The sequence below is a fragment of the Enhydra lutris genome, unplaced genomic scaffold (assembly GCF_002288905.1).
Source record: "Enhydra lutris kenyoni isolate GAN:26980312 unplaced genomic scaffold, ASM228890v2 scaffoldscaffold51, whole genome shotgun sequence".
Lineage (NCBI taxonomy): Eukaryota > Metazoa > Chordata > Mammalia > Carnivora > Mustelidae > Enhydra > Enhydra lutris.
The window spans coordinates 13,759,691-13,774,055 of NW_019154135.1; the positions used below are offsets into that span (position 1 = coordinate 13,759,691).

General features: G+C 61.5%; 1 protein-coding gene across 1 annotated transcript in view; it reads left to right on the top strand.

Annotated features, from left to right (window-relative positions):
• Nucleotides 1-8,256: 8,256 nt before the first annotated feature.
• The window catches only part of LOC111157022 (glucokinase), a 30,775-nt gene continuing 24,666 nt past the window's right edge, over nt 8,257-14,365 (top strand). Inside the window, exon 1 of the mRNA XM_022518222.1 lies at nt 8,257-8,301. Within this exon, the coding sequence (XP_022373930.1) occupies nt 8,257-8,301 (45 nt within the window). The remainder of the gene's footprint in view (nt 8,302-14,365) is intronic.

Genomic DNA, 14,365 nt, shown 5'->3' on the forward strand with positions numbered 1-14,365 from the left:
TTTGTGTTTACTGAACGGTGTTCCGGAATGGGCGTCTCACCGGCCACACCGAGGGACCTCGGCCCTCGGAACTGCAGAGTCTTGCACAACCTCCCCGCTGGAAGCAGCCAGAGCGGGGGAGGGCCGGCGCCTGCGGGGAGCCACGGCACCACCCCACACAGCACTGTCAGGGGTCATGTTCGGTGGGATGATGGGGGCTGGTACCCGATTGTTAGGGGCCATCCCACGAGGGGTAAGGAGCGCCTCAGGCCTCATACCCTCTAGATGCCGGGAGCACCCCATTCCCCATCCGGCAACCAAGAACGTCTCCAGACATGCGCAAACATGCCCAGAGGAGAAGGGGTTTGGAGAAAAATGTTTCCATGTCTAAAGGAAGGTCCCCCCGCCTGCCCCTCACCACCCCTCTTCCTGGGTATTTTCAAGTGCCGAGCGTGGAGAGGACTTTTCCACATCCCCCCTGTTTGTGCAAAACATAAAGCACAGACACCGGCCACCGCCAGGCCAGTCGTCCACAGACAGAGGCTCACCAGCACCAGCAGACCAGACAGGTCCTAAGATGCTGTGTGGACACTGCTGTCCTATAGGGGGCAGGCGGCAGCTCTTGCTGGAGAAAATCCCAGAGCCCCTTTTCTCCTTTGCCACTGAACATTGTTCAAAGGGACAAGGAGGACAGTTCTTGCTCAGAATAGATTTAAATGTGTTCACTTGTTGGGACGCCTGGGGGGCTCAGTGGGTTAAGCCTCTGCCTTCGGCTCAGATCATGGTCTCAGGGTGCTGGGATTGAGCCCTGCATCGGGCTCTCTGCTCAGTGGGGAGCCTGCTTCCCCCTCTGTCTCTGCCTGCCTTTCTGCCTACTTGTGATCTCTGTCTGTCAAACAAATAAAATCTTGGGGCGCCTGGGTGGCTCAGTGGGTTAAGCCGCTGCCTTCAGCTCAGGTCATGATCTCAGGGTCCAGGGATCGAGCCCCGCATTGGGCTCTCTGCTCAGCAGGGAGCCTGCTTCCTCCTCTCTCTCTGCCTGCCTCTCTGCCTGCTTGTGATCTCTCTCTGTCAAATAAATAAATCTTAAAAAAATAAAATAAAATCTTAAAAAAAGAATGTGTTCACTTGTCACGTACTAATGGATACCTTACCATTGGCCTTACCCCAAGCACTCCCCTATGCTACCTCATTCAGCCCTCATAGAAGAGAGGAGGACTGTATCATCATCTTAGAGACACAGAAATGGGTTCAGGTCAAGGACATTGCGAGTCCACTCCCAGAGGCTCCACTCCCAGAGGCTCTCCCATCCTCTCTGGCCTGGGCCTGCCTCTCCCCCCTCCCCCGGTCTTGGTCTATGGGGTTGCAAACCCCCCAGCCTTGTTGTCCCTCTTTCTGAGAAGTAAGCTCACCTCCGACTCTACCACCCAGCCAGCACCCAGCTCGGATGTAGCCCCAGCCCCACTGCAAGCCCCCAGAAGGTGAGCAAAGCACTAACCTCTCTCTCTTTCGCCTGCAAAACTGGAAACAACCTGTTCCCTCGGTGTGTTGCTGGAATGGTAAGACACTACATTCCAAACACTAGTCTTAGTAGATGTTTAGCGAGCAAAAACCATGATTCCCTGCACTGCTGTCATTTAGGACAGAGGCGAGATCATCGCAGGTTGAAGGCATTGGGCGTCCTGCAGGGAGCAGACATCAGACAGGCTGAGTGAGGTCTACAGAGTGGAAAATACTATCGTCTGTCCTGTAATTTCCTGGCTTTGATCACTGTGTTGTGATTATGAAAGAGAATTCTTGGTTTCTGGGAAATCCACACGAGCAGTTAGGGGTGAAGGGACATCCTGTTTTTCACCTCGCCTTTGCAGGATTTGGACGTGGGTGTGATGTAATGCAAAGCGTAGCGCGCACATGATTAATCGAAGGAGTCGGGACGCAGGTATCCAGGAATGGCTCGTACTGTTCTGTAAGACTTAAAAGAGGTGGGTATGGAAAAGACCGCAGGCAGGAGGCACTGCTGTTATGCGTGCGGCACCCGTGGGACTGGGGGTGGCCAAGCTCTCTGAAGTCCAGATTCTCCCTCGTGCACCAGGTCCTAGAGGAAGAGCTCCCTTGCAAGCTGACCCTGCCACGCGGTCACATCACAACACGTGGCCCAGCTCTGTGAGTTCACCCCTGCCGGGCAGGCAGGTGCTCACCCACCTTCAAGGCCTTGCTCAGCTCATAAGGGACCTGTTTTGAGCTGCACAGCAGAACCCCCACAGAGCTGGAAAAAAGCAGCTGAGGGGCATGCCGGGGTTCCTGGGGGAACCTGGCCATGCCATAGCCTTGGCCTCCCTACCCCCTAGTCCAGTCAGCCAAGGCCAGGGCGGCAGGGCTGTTTTCACTGTGATTGTTACGTGGACCTCAGCAGCCTACCCAGGACAGGAGCCCTACCAGGGACCACAGACGTTATCAGGCCTCCCAAGGAGCCCCACGGCCTTCCCTCCTACATGTGCCGATTAGACATACCGACTGCTTTGAGCCAGTAGCACCCAACAGACAGCAGAGGCGAGAAGCCCGCTCTGACCCTCCTTTTTTCCCTTCAAACCCTCACTTGAAAGGCGCGCTCTGGGTAGCAGGAGGAAGACGTTCTTGCCACCAGAGATGAATGAGGCTGAGAGAAATCCTTGCAAACAACTCCATCCTGCAATGACTCCCAGCAACGTCCTCTCCCTGCCCCAACCCTCTGTCATATCGGCTCTTCACTGTTCCTTTGTCACCAGAGTGCTTGCCATCGTTCCTGCTCTGGTCACGTCTCTGGGTCCTCATTCTCTTGTGAAGGCTCCCGTGCACCTATAAAAGCTTGAGTAAAACTTGCATGCGTCTCTCCTGCTGACGGCAGCTTGGTTCTTAGGCACAGCTGGGGACCCGAAGAGGGCAGAGAACGTGTCCTCCTGGTCACCTTCGTGGTACTTCCCCAGCCGAAGGAGCACAGATTTGATGCTAGAAGCCAGCCATGGCCCCCAGGAGCACTGCTCACTACCACAACCCTCCCCGCAGATTCCCCAGGCCACCACCAGCCTGGACGGAACAGGAGGTGTCGGAACAGGAGAGGAGGGGCATACTACGAGAAGGTTCACTTGGAGGCCGGCACTGGCCAGGAAGGGACCACAGCCAGGGAAGACCAGAGGCATGTGAGCCAGCTGGGAAAGACCCCTCAGAACTGCCTCCCTTTTAGGGGCTCCTCAGAAGCTCTAGTTGTACCCTGAGACCCCTCCCCAGCTCAGGCACTAGGGATGGATGTGTAGCCCAGGCTGGACATGTGGTCATGCCAAAGGTCATGTCTAAAGGCCGGGGCCTTGACGTTCTGAGGGGCTGCCCTGCACAGGAAGGAGGAGAAAGTCTGCAGAGAAGGAAGGGGACCAAGGGGTAGGGAGAGCCCTGCAAGGCCAGAATCTGGGCCCCACAGCAGCTGGTCTCCAGGACTCCCAGTAATAAAAAGTAGGATGGGAGTTACCACAAAGGAGAAGTGGTCAGGAAGGATCTGAAAAGCAGAGGGGCTGAGCTCCCCCTTCCTTGAGCTCCACAAGCTCCAACACATGCTTCCAGGGGCCCCCCTGAGGCCCTCTCCCGCCCCCATCCCCCCTGTGAACCCCACCCTCTAGCCATCCCCTGCCCCTCCGAAACACCCTTCCATTTAGCCCTCCGGAGACCCCATGTGAGTCCCTTGGTGAACCCCAGCACTTTCTTCTGGGTCTCCCTCCAAGCCTGCTCCCCAACCCCCCAGCCCCCTTGCGCCTCACTGTGAAAACCTCAACTAATCCTCCTTCCCAGCCAGCCCTCCTCCCCAGCTGGACCTAAAGTGCCCCCACCGCTGAGGGCTCCCTGGCCTTCCCCGTCCCCTTGAGCACCCCTCTGAGTGCCCCCACCCTCCCCCACACTGATCACCTCCTCCTCCTCAGCCCCCCTCTGAGCGCCCCCGCCCTCCCCCTCCGCTGAGCACCTCCTCCCCCGTACCCCCCACTGGGTGCCCCAGCCCTCCCCGACGCTGGTCACCCGCTTCCCTGTGCCCCCCTCGCAGCGGCCCCAGCCCGCCGCTAGCACGTGGGCACCCAGAGATCTCAGCAATTGGTTTCCAGGTTGGCACGTGACCCGAGGCTCAGCCAATCCACGCAGCCCGCGCGGTGGGCCGTCCAATCCGAGCAGAGCGGAGGACGCGGTGGCGTTCGCGCCGGGACAAGCGCCGCGGTCCGCGGGAAGTCCAGGGCGGACTGTGGTGGCGGCTTCCGGCGGAACGTGCAGGGTAGCACCGCGTGGCCGAGTGAGTGCCGGGCAAACCCTCCGCCGGCGAAGAGCCGCAGCCGCGCAGAACCAGCGGGAGATGCTGCCCAGCCCGGGAGGGGCGCGGGGAGCCCGGGGATCCCAGGAGAGCCCCCCAGCACCGCTCCGCTCCCGCTCCTGGCGGCGCCTCCGTTTGCCTCCTGCCCGTCCCCCGGGAGGAGGGCGTGGGATCAGCGCGGGTCGGGGCAGTGGGTGGCTCCGAGGTTCCGCCGCCAGCAGGGTCCGCCGAGGGCGAGGTCCCTCCCGGAGGCCGCCCCAGGGGACGGCTGGGGGCTGCGAGCAGAGGCCCGCGCTGTGCCTGCTCCCTCCGGCCTGCGGCGCGTCCGTCCAGCCGCCCGGCCGCAGTGACCTCCCGCGCGGGGACCAGCCACAGACCGCGCGCCTGCCGCCGGCCCGCCCGGACCTGCCCGCGCCCCAGCTCGCTCCCCGAGCGGCAGGCTCCATGCCTCGCGCGGGCGGTGTAAGGACAGGCGCCCCTCGTGCAGCCCGCACCTTCCTCGGGGGCGACTCTCACGGACGGTGTGGGATCGGGGAGAACGTTCACCAGCTCACCCGGAGGTCGGGCGGGGGACCAGGACGAGTTTCTGAGCGACGACGCTCGGCGCGCAGACGCAGACGGCTGCCCGCGACGGTGCCTCCTGCACTGCCGCCCAGAGGCACTGCGGCCCAGAAAGCACGGCAGGTTGCGTGCGGGAGGCTGAGTCCCGCCGAGTTACCGCAGAGGAGAGGCGTGTGGTAAAGAAGGGGCGGGAGGGACACCCGTCCTGTTTGTGAGCACGTTCCAGCCGCGCCAGCTCGCAGTGTGCGTGGCTGCGGCGGAGCTGGGAGAGGAAGGAAGCCCCAGGATGGGGAAGGAAAGGGTCGGGAAGCAGAGCGGAGTTTTACTAAAATGAGGAGGGGCGGGTCAGAAGAGACAAAGGCTTGGAAGGGCCAGCGTGTGGGCTCCTATGGCTGTTTTCCGTGGCGTGGGTCCCAGGGTTGCGACATTAGAGCGACAGGCCTGGATTGTATAATCGTTAGCCAGCGGAGCACTGTGCTCTCTCCGGAAGCGTTTGGAATGCCTGCAAGGGGCAAGAAACCACGTCATCATTTCTGCACTGGAGACAGAGGTCAGATAAAGACAGACGGCTGCTTTCTGCACAAGCCCAGCAAGATGACAGACGGAGCTCCCCGGCAGCACACTGTAACCACAAACTGACTGCCAGACGGGTGCACGGCGGTGGTCCCTGGGCGGTCCGTGGTTGGGGCTGTCTCACAGGACCCCAGGATGTTCTAGGTCCATCCACCTGTCGCCCATGTCTACCGACATGGGCCTAACAAATGGACAGACAGACGTCCTGCATGCCCGCAGAGCTGAGGCCAGGCAGAGTACGAGAGCCACGCTTACCTTCAGACAATTTGTTACTGATAGCAAAGAAAGAGTACCCAAAGGTGCCACCCCTTGTCCTGTGCCCCGCCAAGGACAGCATCCAAACAAAAGGGGACAGTTGCCTGCTTCCCAAAATCACAGCATCTCTGCTCACTGTGAACCCACTCCAGACAGCAGGCACACCCCACAGGGCATGGGCAGAAAGCCTCACATCGCAGAACTGGAGACTAGGGGAAGGCCTCCTGACTGCCTCGCAGGCAGATGGCGAGACAGCAGGATGTGGTCTCTGAGCTGGTCGCCAGTCTGTCCTCTTGTCCCAGAGGAGCACAGTTATGTGACAGGGTCAGCTTAGCTGTGGTTCCAGACCTGACTTCATAGCCGGTGGCTACTCCTGCAAGATGACCAGAGCCAAGTCATTCCCTTCAATAAAGAACCCAAACACTGGGGACCCTCACTGTGCAGCCAACAGGACCCATCAGTGGAAAAATGATCACCCACCCAACAGATAGACACGCTACCTCACACCACACATGAAAACAACTTGCAGAAGGACCAAAGTGCTGAACAGGAAAAATTTTTAAAAAAAGAAAGAAAGAAAAATATTAGAAGGCAATGTGGGAAAGCATTTTTCCAATTGGGGATGGGAAACGTTTTTCTTAATAAGACACGAGTCTCAAAACAAGAAAGCCAAGAATGAAATTCGTAAGAAGGACATATGTCCACGTGAGGAAGACCCTCAAGTCTGAGCTTAGGATAGACTGTGGGAGACACCACATGGATTTGACAAGGGATTAGTAGGTATTACAAATGGAACATACAGGGGTGCCTGGGTGGCTCAGTGGGTTAAAGCCTCTGCCTTCGGCTCAGGTCATGATCCCAGGATCCTGGGATTGAGCCCCGCATCGGGCTGTGCTCAGCGGGGAGCCTGTTCCCCCGCCCCCACCTACTTGTGATCTATGTCTGTCAAATAAGTAAATAAAATCTTAAAAAAAAAACCCACAAATGGAACATACAAAACCCATCCTACAAATTGAAAAATAAAAGACGATTCCATAACAAAATGGTTAAAAAGTATAAACAAATCATCCTTAGAGAAAAATGCAAATAACCAGGGAGCAGATGGAAAGGACACAGCGCTTTGAACGACGATGAGATGACAGTTCAACCCAAAACTGTCGAGGTTTACAGTCTCAAGGATGGGCCGGCTAGGAGCCCAGCTCCTGATGTCGGGGGGAGGGCTAATGAGTTGGAGCCATCGAGGGAGCCTATACTCTCGGCTGCCTGAGTGTAGGGTGTGCAGAGCGCTTCATCTGGCGGTTCAGCCTCTAGGAATCTGGAAGAAACACGTGCATGTGGCCCAGATGACCATCGGGAGGACACTAGCTTGAAATGGGACCGCACACACATCTGGAGAGTCTCACTGGTCACTGCTTCTCGCTCCCTCTGCTGGACCCCGGGCTTGGTCCTGACCCTGCTTGGCTCTCTTCCCACACTCTCCCCTGCAGCAGACCCTGGCCAGGCCTGTGCTCCCCATGTGCCGGCGCTGAGACGCGCTGTGATGACGCAGCATGCCAGACTTCAGAAGCTGAGGCCAGAGACTCTGGTTGAGATGGTCCTTGGTCTCCCACCATTTGCTCCCGATGGCTGATCTAGCACCTGGCCTCCGCTGGGTTCCTGGGGTGCCAGTGGGTGTGCACGTGTCCTGAGTTGGGGCCCCAGGGGCTCTGTTCCGTGCGGGCCAACGTTCTGGCTCAGGTCGGCAGGGAGGGCAGCCCAGAGCTTACAGGTGGCCAAGCCGCCAGTACCCTTTCCTCTAGATTCCACACTCACAGGGGCCTCTGCTCCTTAGGACGTGACTTCAGAAGACCCCGTGACCCTGCCCTGGGAACTGGACAGCTGGCAAAGTCCATGGTGACAGGGAGATTGGGCCGTCACTATGGTGATGGGGATGGAGGCCTTTGCCATCAGCCCAGTTTTCTGCATGGCAGCTCTAATGACAGGATGGTTAGCCGTGCAGAGGCCGGAGGCCGCCAGCGCAGGGGCCCTGCTCCTGGTTGCCATGGCAGCGCAGGCCCTGTCGGGGAGCACAGAAGGCCCTGTGGGGGGACTCCCCACCCCACACCTGGTTGGAGCAGGAAGTGGTGGGTGGCCTGGAGCTCGGGGAAAGCAGGCTGAGGTGTGAGGGGGACACGGTCACCAACAACCTAACTGCACAAGGGTTGTCCCTGGCCACGGGAGGGGAGCAGGCCCTTTCTGCTGAGTCTGTCCAGCGGACACTGTGCCCCATAGCACAGCACAGCCCGGAGAGAAGGCTGACCGGCTCTGGCTAGCCCTGGCCTCCAGCAGTGGCCGGACGGGCCTTCGTGGGGAAGGGTCCCAGCTGCGTCCCTGAAGAGAAGCCTCACCGGCTTGCTGGTCAACAATGAAAAGGAGGAAACTCTATGCCTGAAGCTCAAGCCAGAAGCCAGTGGCGAGGCGGGCCAGAGGCTTCCTTCGGATCCTTCCTTGGCTTGGGGTCTTTCTGCTTCGGAAGCTGTCGGGGAACACTGAGGGGTCCCAGCTCACCTGAGCGGGCCGCTGCACGAATGCTGGATGACAGAGCCAGGATGGACGTCACCAAGAAGGAAAAGGTAACGCACTCGCTCGTGGGCTTCCTCAGAAGTGCAGGCTGTGGTCTGCTCAGCACGGATGAGCCCGGGCTTCCCAGAGTCAGACTCTGTGCACAAGCCCCTTAGGGAGGGCGCACGGGGGAGGGAGCCCAGGGCGCGGAAACCTGTCCGGCAGGGAGGCCCCTTCTTCCCAGGAGACCTGGGCCTTTCCTGCTGCTCAGGCTCCGGCCCTGTGACCTGGAAAGCAGGCTGCCAGAGGTCTGGCAAGCAACCGCTGGCTGGGGGGTCCGGGGAATGTGGAGCCCCAGCTCGGGGGTTGGGGACCTGGGGTCTCGGGGCAGAACCATGAGGCAGCCCTCAACGGGAACTGTGACAGGCTCGAGACACCACACGTCTTCCCAGAAATCCCTCCAGAAGGAGGACCGTGGCTTCTGGCAAGGAGCAGAGAACATAGTTTTTCCACGACAGAGAAATCCACACGTCTTTACAGCCAGCCCTGTGCCCAGGCAGTGAGCAAGGAGACAGAGCTGGTGCCAAGGGCGGGAGGAGTGGGGTGCGGGTCACGCCTGCAGCCCCGGGCCAGGGACCCAGGCAGATCCGGGGAGGTCGGGGAGAGGGCCGGGATCCGGTCCCTTTGGCACGGTCTCCTCCTCACATGTCTTCAGTTCTCCTCCTGTGACTTGACGAGGTCAGCACAAACACAGAGCTGGTTCTGCTCCCGGCGGGGCTGATGCTGTTGGAGGAAAAACAACCGACCCGAGCCAGGGCATCTGCAGCCAGGGGCAGGGAGATGGGCTCAGGCCTCAACCAAGTCCCACATCTGCTGGTGGGGTGGCTAGAGTCTGGATGAGAAATCCTGCTCAAGGGAGGCCCCTGGGAGGCTACCTGGGAAGAAGGGAGGTGGCGTCTCAGTGACTTTGAGTGTCAGGGTCTGGGGCCTGCTATATGGAGCTGGCTCGGGGACCCCGTTTGCAGACTCGGAGCTGGTCCTCCCCCTGCCCGTCTGAGCCGGGGGACATGGTGCCCCCCAGGTGACAGGCTGCTGGTCCCAGGCCGGGAGCCAGGGCCGGCAACAGAGCCCCAGGCCAAGCGCCGAGGGAGGCATCAAAAACATTGGTCATCAAGATAAATGATATTTTCATGCAAATTCTAAAGAATCGAATTCCTGCAAAAAAGTGGGAAGAACAAAATACAAAGGTGTCAGGAGAGGCAGCATGAGTATCGGGGTTTTTCCGAGTGTCCCAGCCTCGTGCGCTGTCCTCTAGCGTCGGTGAGCCAGGCGGCCGCGGCCGTGCAGGGAGGCAAGGGGCTGGGCAGAAGACCCGCGTCTTGTTGTGGTGGGGAGGCTGGCCTGGGGTCAGGTCCCCCCAAAGGAGCTGAGGTTTGGCTCCAGCCCTGCGTCCCCCCACCCCACTCCATGCCCCTGTTTGCCCTGGAGCACGCGTCCGAAGGGGACCCGAAGGGTTCAGTGTGGCTGTCTCTACCTCGGGCTCCCAGGACCAGAGCCTTCTGGTGGCTTCGCAGGGAACCCGGCTCTGCCCCCCTGCAGCTTGCAGGGGGGCTCTGGTGCCTGTATAGACCTCCCGACCCTCACGGGCAGTCACCCCTCCGCCGTCACCCCCTCCTCATGGCCTGGCCTTCCCGGTGCCTCTGTTGGCCCCTGGGGGCAGGACTGCGTCTGCCTGTGTCCCCAGCCCAGCCCGGGACCACCTGCACACCCTGCTGCAGGTGCCTTCCTTTGGCCTGGAGCCACCCCTGGGAACCCCCTTGGAAGCGTCCATGCGCGACTCCCTCCCTCCTCTGTGCTGGTCCACACTCTGCGGGGCAGGAAGGAGGGGGCTCCACAGGCACGCAGGGTGACTCTGGGGAGCACTTTCCCTGAAGAAAGCTGGCGGGGGGTCCCGTCCTGGCTGGGGGAGCCAGAACCTCATGTCATCCACTGAGGGGTTTCAACAACCCGGCTTCTTAAAAGCTCCAGAGACTGGAGGCTTAGGTCGGCGCCCGCAGGGTCAGGCTCCAGTGAGGACGGCTGCCTTCCCCGGCAGAGAGACAGGAGCTCTGGTGTCCTCCTCTCAGGGCCCCCCTCGTGACCCCATCCAGCCCTCGTCGCCTCCGAAAGGCCGGCCTCCTCACCGTCACGCTGCGGGGTAGGGCTTCTGACGTGAATTCGGGGACACAAAATTCAGTTCTGTGTTCTGTACAGCAGAGCCCCCAGAATTCAGGCCTTCCGGCTGCCAGGGGTCGATGCCCCGTGGAAGGAGCAGCGCAGAAGTAGGGTGAGGCTGCGCGGGGCCCCTCAGCCAGGAGCCACTGGCTATGCACGCAGCCCAGCTGTCCCCTCCAGGGGCCAGCAGGATGAGGAGGGGGTGTGGGGGGGCTGGCTGGAGAGGCCCAGAGGGCAAGTACCTGGCCCGAGTCCCCGCCCTTTGGTCAGAGCAGCGGTGGGAGGCAGCAGTGTCTGGGGCAACTTGGGGCAGGAGCAGGCCGCGGGGACCAGCACCTGGCCAGGCCCACGTCTACTCCTGTGGCAGCAGGTCTGGGACAGAGAGGCACAGGCCGCCTTCCCTGTGCTTCTGCAGAACTGGCCCAAAGTGGGACAGAGACGGACAGAGCGGGACAGAGTCGGACAGAGAGGGACAGAACTGGACAGAGCAGGACAGACCCAGATTTAGAGGCCCGGCCGTGAGTTCTTCCCTAAGTAGTGGGCCTAGAGGTGGCCCCCGCAAGGGCTCCCGTGAGGCCCGCTGCGGCCGAGTGGCTCTGGTCTGGCCTGCCAAAGGGGTCAGAGCAGCGTGTGTCCGGTAGGATGGGCGTGGAGACTTCTCAGAGGTGTGGCCAGAGGTAGGTCAGCTGGGGACTCTCAGGGAACCGGGAGCTCCCAAGGCGGGTGCGGTCTGAGATGCCCCAAGACTCTGGGTGCTCCTGACAGTGCCGTCCAGGAAGGGGGGACCTCTCCCTCCAGCTGCGGTGCTGCCAGCCTGCCCAAGCGGGTCACTGACTGCCCCACAGGGTGGGGGCGACAGCCAGGTGTCCGTGCTTCCTGCCTGGGAGGCCCAGCAGACCCCTACTTTGTCCCAGAGAAAATTAAAGCCCGGTGCTGCCCCAGAGCTGACCTGAACCGGGAGTCTGGGGCTGAAGGACCCCGTCCGCACATCCCACGGCCGCTTTCTCCTCCCAGCCCTGCCCCGCTGCTAAGGCGGCTCGCAGGCCTGTCTCCAACCTGCTCCCCCGGCTCCAGCAGGGAGGCCTTCCCCAGCCTGCAGAGCCCTCCAGACCTCAGTCCCCCCTGTGTAAAGGGCCCCCAGAGCTATGTGCCCTTGTGAGCCCCCAGCACACCTCCTTGGGGGGTTCACAGGCCCGAGCAGGGCGAGAGCCTCGTGCCACATCACGTGCACCCCTTCCGGAATCGCCGCGCTTCCCCGACGAGCAGAGGTTCCAATGGTCCTGCAAGCATCCCTGTGAGGGAAGGCATGCGTGCCCCCCACCCCAATGACACAGTCTTTTCCAGACGCAGCATCCGCACACAGGGCTGGTTACCTTGCCAAGAATGACATCGTTCACCCACAGACGGGCTCCCCACAGCCTGCGGAGGGCCCGGCCCGGAGCCTGCAGGGCGATGCTCTGTCTGGCACACGCATCGAAGCGGGCATGCAGGGGGCAGGGCCAGCCTCCCCCGCCCCCGCCCCGTCTCTGGCCCCTGCAGCCCGCAGGCTCACCTGGGGGCACGGTGCCCGCAGACACACTCCGGAGAACTGCGGTGCGCAGCTGTAAAGAAGTTCTATGGAACAAGCGACAGCTGGCTGTTAGAGGAGCACCCGAGAGGCCCACCAGTGGCCGGTGACGAAGAAATGCTGGGTGTTCCCGTGACGATTGATACACGCTCAACCCCCCACAGGCCGTCAGCTGTTCACTACTTAGAAACAACAGCATCGCGTGAGCAAACGTCGGCAGGCTGGGCGCTGGGTTCCCAATAGCAGAGCCTCTGGTTCTGCCCCGAGGGGAGTGTCCTGAGCTCAGCAAACCTCTGTCCTCTGTGACCCCGCCCCTGCCCCCTCTCAGCCCCCCTTCGCACATCCTGGGGGGCGGACAGCAGGGTCTCCCAAGCCTCCGCTAGGCTTCAGGCTCGGAGGTGTGCGCTGCGGGGCGGCCCCCTGTGCAGGGAGCACGGTGGACACCCCGCCCTGCGGTCCCCGGACCGGCACAACTCAGTGGAATGCTTCCCCAGAGAGGGGGTGGCTGCCACATGCGCCCTTTCCCTGGAACTCCAGGCGCAGCAGGTCCGGTGCCGCCAGAGAGCACCGGAAGAGTGGAAGTGGCCTCTGGGTCCACGCGGCTGGGCATTGGCCTCACCCAGCAGAGCTCCAAACGGACTTGCTCTTTTTAGGAACAGGTGTAACAGGCTTCAAGGTACAGCCCAGTCTCCGGGAGACAAGCCCCGGACCAGCAGTGATGGGCACCAGCGTCTTTCCACAGCTGCGAGCATCTCCCTGGCTCTTCTCTTACCCCCACTCCAAGCTGGGGCCCTGCCCACCGGAAGGGTCTCCTGGAATTCCTCTTAACACTCGTCCTCCGGAGCGGGCATGGAGCTCAGCTCCAGCTCCAGCCCGGGCTCCTGGGTCTCCACAGCCTGGAGGGAGCTGTGGTCCATGGTGTGGCCCTGGATTGGCACAAGAACCCGTGACCTGACCAACGCCAGAACACGAAACGGTGGCCACCGGCCATGAGCCAGGGACGCCGTGGCAGGGCCCGTAGTCGGGTGACCTGGCCCTAAACACCCACCCCCATGCCTGGTTCCGCCTCCTATGCCTCTGCCGCCCTACCCCTTGCCTTTGGCCCCTGCTAGTGCCCGGTGCCCACCTCTGGCTAGCTCTGTGCATCCCGGTCATCACAGCTGCCCTGCCCCGGGGGGGGAGCACATGGCCCCAGAGTGGACAGACAAGCTGCTGTGAGCCCAGCAGTTACCATGCGGCCCCTTGGGCATGCCTGTCTACAACCAGAGGGAAAGGAGAGCCCTTCCCCATGAGTTCCAGCTAGACACATCCCTGCCCTGTGCCTCTTGGCCCTCTGGGTCTCCTGGAAAGGAGGAGGCCCCAAGCAGACCTGCCTTCCTGTCCTCACACCTTCATGCGGCTGTGCCGGCTGTCCCGTCCTCCTCACTGCTCGCAGCGTGGGTCACACGTGCAGATGCAGATGTACCTGCCCCCTGCATGGATGCTTCTAGAGCTGGGGCGTAGAGCCAGAATCTCAGTGGGCAGCCCACACTCCAGCCTCCTGCGCCGCGCCCGCCACCTTGCTCTGGCTGCCCCAGGTTCGGCGCCCTTCCCTGCACCCTGCGTTCAGCTGTAGCCTCAGCTGTTGCTGGGGCCGTGCCTGGAAATCCTTTGTGCCCTCATCACCAGGCCCTCTGTGCGTAGCAGGCTTGGGGGAGGCCAAGGAAGAGAAAAGAACGCAGAGGGAGCCTCGTCCGAGGCCAGTGTCGCTCATCTGGGTCTCCGGCTTCCTGGGGTCCTAACCCTGAATCCTCTGAGGCATCTGATCAGGTAGTTCCGTGACTCAATGTGTGCTTCTCAAAGAGGACGCCAGGTGCTGGTGCCGCAGAGATCACATGGGGCCAGGATGGAAACGGAACAGCCAGGGCCTCTGTTGTCACCGGTAGTGAGGTGAGGGCACAGAACCGCGCTGTCAGGGCTTGGGAGAGATGGGGCCGCCGTAGGAATTCCCAGCAGGAAGGTTTCGCTGCAGGGCATTGGGTGCTTAAAGGAGCAGAGCCAGGGGCCATGCCGTCACTCCCGCAGCCGCATCCCAGGGCCGGGGTCCCAGGGCCGGGCCTGGTCCGTGCGCAAGGGTCAGTATCCCGTGTCTGTTTCAGGCCAGGCTCCCCGGATGTGGAGGCGGAGAGTGGGATTCTGGGAGAGTGGCTTACGGAGGGAGTGCTCTCCACAGAGCTTGGGAGGCAGCGCAGGGCCGAACAGGGGAGGGCCACACCGGCTGTGGCCCAGGATTGTGGGGACACCTACAGTGGAGGCTCGGTGAGGTGGGCTACAGCCCCCTCGTCTGCAGGTGGTCCCAAGGCTGGACGTGATAC